The sequence below is a fragment of the Cyphomyrmex costatus genome, unplaced genomic scaffold, assembly GCF_001594065.2.
Source record: "Cyphomyrmex costatus isolate MS0001 unplaced genomic scaffold, Ccosl1.0 scaffold21, whole genome shotgun sequence".
NCBI lineage: Eukaryota > Metazoa > Arthropoda > Insecta > Hymenoptera > Formicidae > Cyphomyrmex > Cyphomyrmex costatus.
The window spans coordinates 1,347,306-1,353,344 of NW_017276147.1; the positions used below are offsets into that span (position 1 = coordinate 1,347,306).

Below are 6,039 nucleotides of genomic sequence, written 5' to 3' on the forward strand. Positions count from 1 at the left end.
TGTGTGTGTGTGTGTGTGTGTGTGTGTGTGTGTGTGTGTTTTGTGGAAGCAATAAATACGCGATTTTTGAGATAGCTAGATTATAGAACTAAAAATTATTATAATATATATAATTAGTACATAATTGTGCAGGACAAATAAAAGAACAATTTGATTTTCTAGAATCAGAACTAGATTGATGAAAATTAGTAAATTATACAGAAATCTTAGAATAAATAGATAAATGTTTACAATTCAATGTTACGAGAAATCATATTGTGTGGATATATAAATAATATAACTGGAATCAACATACACGGTAGCATAATTATAGACTTTAGAAATATTTTAGCATTGATAATCAATTGTGCAATAGAGCAAGGTAAAGATAAAAATAGAATGGAAAGGAAAAGGAAAGAAAGAAAGAAAGAGAAAGAATTAAAGACAAAGATGGGGATTAAGAGAGATAAGAGGATGAGAGACGAATATGAAACAAGGGGGATGATGATGCAGCAATGTAATGTAATGGGATGGATAGATAGACAGAAGAAAGGGGGTGGAGGGGAAAAGATATCGGAGCGGGAGGAGAAGTAAAGTTACGAGGCTGTTTACAGGCGGCTGTTAAAGCGATCTAACTCATGGCCGGCCATTGCTCCCGCCAGGCTTGGCTACACAACGCAACGTTATTCGCGCTTTATACAAGTCGCCTCAAGCGCAGCTAGTTCCATTTTGCAGCTAAATTGAGTAAATTGCTTAAATTTCAGTGTATCTCGAAATTCTCGATTAAAAGGGAAAGATATCAGATGTCTCGGAATCGTGGAATAGACAATGAGACAAACAGAGAATCGCTCGTTTTCCGCTCGGTAACTTTGCGGGCGAATTATCGACTAATATTCGACTGTTGCCGCTCGTTGCGTCTCCAAGGCATTCTCCCTTTGAGGGCAATCTTCCGCGTACGTACCCCGATTCGCGGGATCTGCCGTAACCGCGTCTTTGCCGAACTACCCCGACGACTCTGACGCGCGGAAATTCCGCGCGAAGTATTTATTCATCAGGGTAACCCCTACCGGTAAAGGAATTTCATAATGCCGCTGTCACACGCTGCCATTGATTGAAGGATCGCTTCTCTACTCTTCTCCTTCCTTGCCCTTCCCTTGTCATGACAAAAATGTTGTTGCTAATCGAAAATGGCGGGAATTGTGTGGTACTCTTGGAAAACGCGATTTGTACAGGAAGAGATACTCTTTCACGATATTTTAATTCTCTGCATTGAAAAAAATGTCTGGTTGGATTTATTAGAATTGTAGTTAAAAATGGACGAATTAGAATATTTTTTGATTAAATCTATTAGAATTCTATAGTTAAGATAACTGGAATTCTGATTGATATAATTTTTAATCAGATATTTTTCTCAGTATATGTATAAAAAAAAATAACTTGACAATAGCAGCTATTTTAATAGCTGAGTGTTTAGCTATAAGAGCTATCGCCTTAGTGTCATTGCTAAGTTTTGGCTATTACAGGTAAAAAGTATTTACTGTGGCATGAAACTTTATTAGCTAAAATTAAAAATATTATTAGTACAAGTAGCTGAAAAGGTGTTAGACATACATAAATTCCTTACTTATGCACATACATTACGGAAAATGCTTCGTCATATTACTTTAGTAGCAAAAATTTGTTGCTACAGCACATAAGTGCAAATAGCTAATAAATTTAGCTTTGGCATCAACAGCATTAGCTGTCTCTATTTTAAAGACACATTTTAACTGTATATTAGCTTTTATTGCTAATTTTTTTTCCGTGTGGCATTTGAGTTTTTTTTAATAAAAATGCAAAATGAAACAAAAAACTATCGAAGATTTTTATTTATTTAAAATTTTTATCTTAATTACAAGAATATGTAATGTTGGTTTAAAAGCATTAAATGACGATTGTCCTTAATAGTTCCATCGAAGGAAAATTATTCTAAAGATATTCTAAAGAAGATGATGATGACAGTATAATCAGTGTTACAGATATATCTCGATATACGTCGAGTACCTGCCTAGAGATATAGACGTAAGGCTATGTAGACAGAAACGCGTCTATTTACGGTTAAAACACGTCCACTCCGCAGCTCGTGGGACATAATACTCTTTGATGACGTCATTAAGCTAGAGCGGGCTTATTGTTTATCGTAAAATGTACGTGCAAACGCGTCATCCTGTTTCTGGATGGGTTTAAGCTCTATTCACATATATTATAAGATAAATTCTTTTCTGACGAAATTCCAGTGGTGGAAAAAAGGATTGAAGTTTAACAACTTATTTTTGAAAACGACAAATTTTCTTTTTCATTATTTTCTAAACTTCTGTTCTACTTCTCTGTTTTAATGTTTCATTTTTGTGTGAATTCACCTTAATTCAAAATTTCCATGGTCTCGTTCTTCCATCCATTATCGTCGTCGGAGTCTTTATTTTCCAGAATAGTGACTATAAAGTAGTCGTAAACTTATAATTAAATGCCGCTAATAGCACATGTGATATGCACGCATTCAGTGCGTGTCATCGAAAATGGACGTCTTTACCAATCCACTTTTCTACGATAATTAAGACATCTAAGAAGAGTTTTACGTTTTGTATAGTGATAATTGCTTAAGGCTAATAGAATGGTACATAAAAATGCAATTCAATTACTTATAATAAGAGTAATTTAATATGGAAATAGAGTTTCATTGCATTAATAAGAATTTTGATGAAAATGATTAAAATAAATCAGAATTTTTTGATTGAATCTATTTTAGTTGAGATAATGAGAATTCTGATCGATATGATCAGAATCTCCTGGTTTGTCTACCAAAAATTTTGCACAGTATAATACGCGAAAAAGTAAAAAAAAAGTTACAGTTGGTTACGGTAGTGTTTCTTTTTCTGTTACAGGAGAGCCCACCTTAGAACTTGTCTCGAGAAGCTGAAGCTGCTAGTGCCACTCGGACCTGAAACCTCAAGGCACACCACGTTGGGCCTTTTGACCAAGGCCAAGCGGTTTATCAAGGTGAGTAAATCAGTCAAATTGATATATAAAATTGATATATAAAATCAAAGTCGAGTTATTATGTTACAAAAGACAACAAAAATTCTCAGAAGAGAAAACGGATTATTCTTTCGTCTTGTTCGACAACTAAGTGATCACTTAGACTGAAATTTGAAGTTCTTCACATAAGAATGTCGTCTGCGACGGATTTACTTTGAAGAAACAAAGAGAAAACGAGAGGTTAAACTCGGAATTTGAGATATAAGAAGGAAACCCATTAGAAACATTGTTTCCTGGTTGAAATAGGTTCAGAAGGGACAAATGAGCGGAGGAAGGGCTACACGGTGTAAAGAAAGGCAGAGCAAGGTGTTGCAGCAAACAGAGTGGCGATACACAATAGATGCGTAGTTAGTAAATTACAGACTGCCAGGGACAATGACGTGCGTACCGAGTAAGCGCGGCGCTCGCGCGCGCGTGTGCGTGCGTGTGTGTGTGTGTGTGTGTGTGTGTATGTCAGAATTTCCACGCAGTCTACAGGGTGACGCGGATAGAAGCGCAATGATTCGAACAGGTGACGAAGGCGCGTGTTCTTTGTTTCCTCGAATAAATTGTTCTCGTAAAACGTACTTAAAATATTCACCATTCACGCGCGCGTGCATTATGTTCTAGCTATGTATTCTCGAGGTGTACTCTTAAGGAGACTTTCTCGCCATTTACCTGATTTGTTTTGCCTCCTTTCTCGAGACGTAGTCTTCTCTTTAAATCTTTCCTTGGTAATATTAAAAAAAATGTTATGACGCAGAAGTGTTGTCTTCCAGATGCAATCTTTTTTCCTTCTGTTTCTAAAGTTTTTTTTAATTTATAAAAGAGATGCAATAATTAAATTACTTGCTAATTTAATATGCGATATTATTACTCTAGTTTGATTCATAGTTGGGTTTCAAAACTGAAAAAGATTTCAGACTGCAGTTTGCAGAATTGAATATGTATATAAGTTAACATTGTATAAAATACTTAAATATTAAGATCCACTTTGAAAATAGGATTATTTCTTTTAAAATATACTATACAAAAAATTTCGGCAGCAAAAATGTGTAAATCATTAAATGATATTTATAATAATAACACGATAAATATAACAAGATTAGAAAATATAAATAGGTAATCAAAAGATCATCTAGAAGTTGTCGAAAAATGCAAAATATCGTTTTGTGATAAACGTGCGTAAGAAGTCATTTATTTTACAATGCCGGTGTAATTTTTTCATCATCTATTCTATTACGATCCGAGCGCTTGTATTCAGGGCACCCTATAGAATGGCAAGCAGCAGTGCGTATCCACCGTTCATTCGTGTATGCATAGTCCGCGTGGGAGACTCAGCGTGTACATCAATCTGACCTGCGGGCACCTGTGTATATTATGTGCCTGCGTTAGGTAGGATAAAAATGTTCGTCCGCCATTTGAGGAGGAAAAGCTGCCACGCGTAATTTAAGAGGATATCTGCAAACGCAATAAAGATCGCACCAATATCGGAAAATGATAAAGCATCGTAAAAGAACGATTTTAACGCGATATATAACGTTTGATTGTCGCATTCATTTTATAATGTAAGAGCTGTTTCACGAAACAACTTTTTTTTTCCGGTATTTAATGCTTCATATAGTAACTTCCTGATCAATTTGACAACGACAGTAGGGTTGAGATTAAATGATTAATTATGGGGCAGAGTTAAGAAATTCCGTAAAGCGGAAAGTAAGGAGAAGGATAAAGGAAAGGATATGGATTGAAAAGAAACAGAATGGGTTGAAAAGAGGAACTAAATAGAAGTTGAGAAGATAGCGATAAAAGGAACTGAGAAACATGAAAGTGTCGTTTCTGTAGTGGCGGTTTACACCCTCGCGAGGAAGTAAGACATGAAGGATGAGGTGGAGGGGTTGAAGCGATTCGTATTTTGCAAGGTTGGCGGCGTGTAAGTCTTCATTTGTCCGCCTTTGAACTTTTTCCTTTTCGTTTTGCCTGGTCCTCATGATTCTTTTCACACTTTGGTTAGACGTTTCTGTCACTAATTATTCTATATACGCTTTTTTTGTCTCATTCGTTTACATTTAGGCTATGTATATAATAATGAATAGATATAAAGAATAGGAAGAATGGCTTGAAACTTTTTTTATTTATGATCAAAAGTATGGGATATTGCAGTAGCAAATTTTTTAATTTTTGCGCTTGATATAACTTGATATAATTTTATTAAACGTAAGTAAATGCTTAAAATATTTTCAACTTTTGTGGAATGTGGAAAAATAATTAAAAATAATATTAAATCGAGAAAAACTCGATTTTTACTTTATTATCATAAAATATTATTAAAGACTTTTTCAAACATGTTTTTCAAAACTTCAAACTGTTCTTTTTAAATGTCATGGTATTTTTTTATCTATATAGTATATATTATCTAGATGTGTAGAAAAAGCCATTTTATGTTAAACAATTTTATGATGGAAATGTGACCTCCATTAAGCATTAACATTAATACGTGACACAAAACATTGCAACAATTTCGATGTCAATTATACATGCATTGCAACCAGCATCGACCGATACAAGGGTATATTAAGTTAGCACCCCAACTATAGTACTCAGGAGTTCTGATTAGAGTTCCCACTTCCTTTTGACGAGACGAAGAGTTCCCTATAATTAATAACAAGAGTTCCACTCAATAAACATTTTTTTTTACATTTTTTTAGAATGGAGTGCTAACTTTTTATCGAATTTCGAGGTGGAATAGTTCTGAGCGGCTTAATAGCTTCAATTTGCAATTGCCTAGAGTTCCTGATATGTAAAAAAAAATTTTGAATATTAAAAAAAAATTAAAAATTTTTGAAAAATTAATTTTTAGATACAATAGTTCTAATGATAATTTCTGCTTCTTTTTGACGATACGAAGAGTTTCTCTATGATTTTTAATGACATATGCGCTTAATAAACATTTTTTAATAATTTTTTAAAAATGGGGTGCTAACTTTTTAACGAAATTCAAGGTCGCAT

At 34.2% G+C, this 6,039-nt stretch overlaps 1 protein-coding gene across 9 annotated transcripts in view; it reads left to right on the plus strand.

The window, feature by feature from the left end:
- The window catches only part of Mxd (MAX dimerization protein), a 45,750-nt gene that overhangs the window by 28,850 nt on the left and 10,861 nt on the right, over positions 1-6,039 (plus strand). For all 9 annotated transcript variants that reach the window (XM_018539318.1, XM_018539310.1, XM_018539313.1 and 6 more), the window contains exon 5: positions 2,901-3,015. In XM_018539318.1, the coding sequence (XP_018394820.1) occupies positions 2,901-3,015 (115 nt within the window). The remainder of the gene's footprint in view (positions 1-2,900; positions 3,016-6,039) is intronic.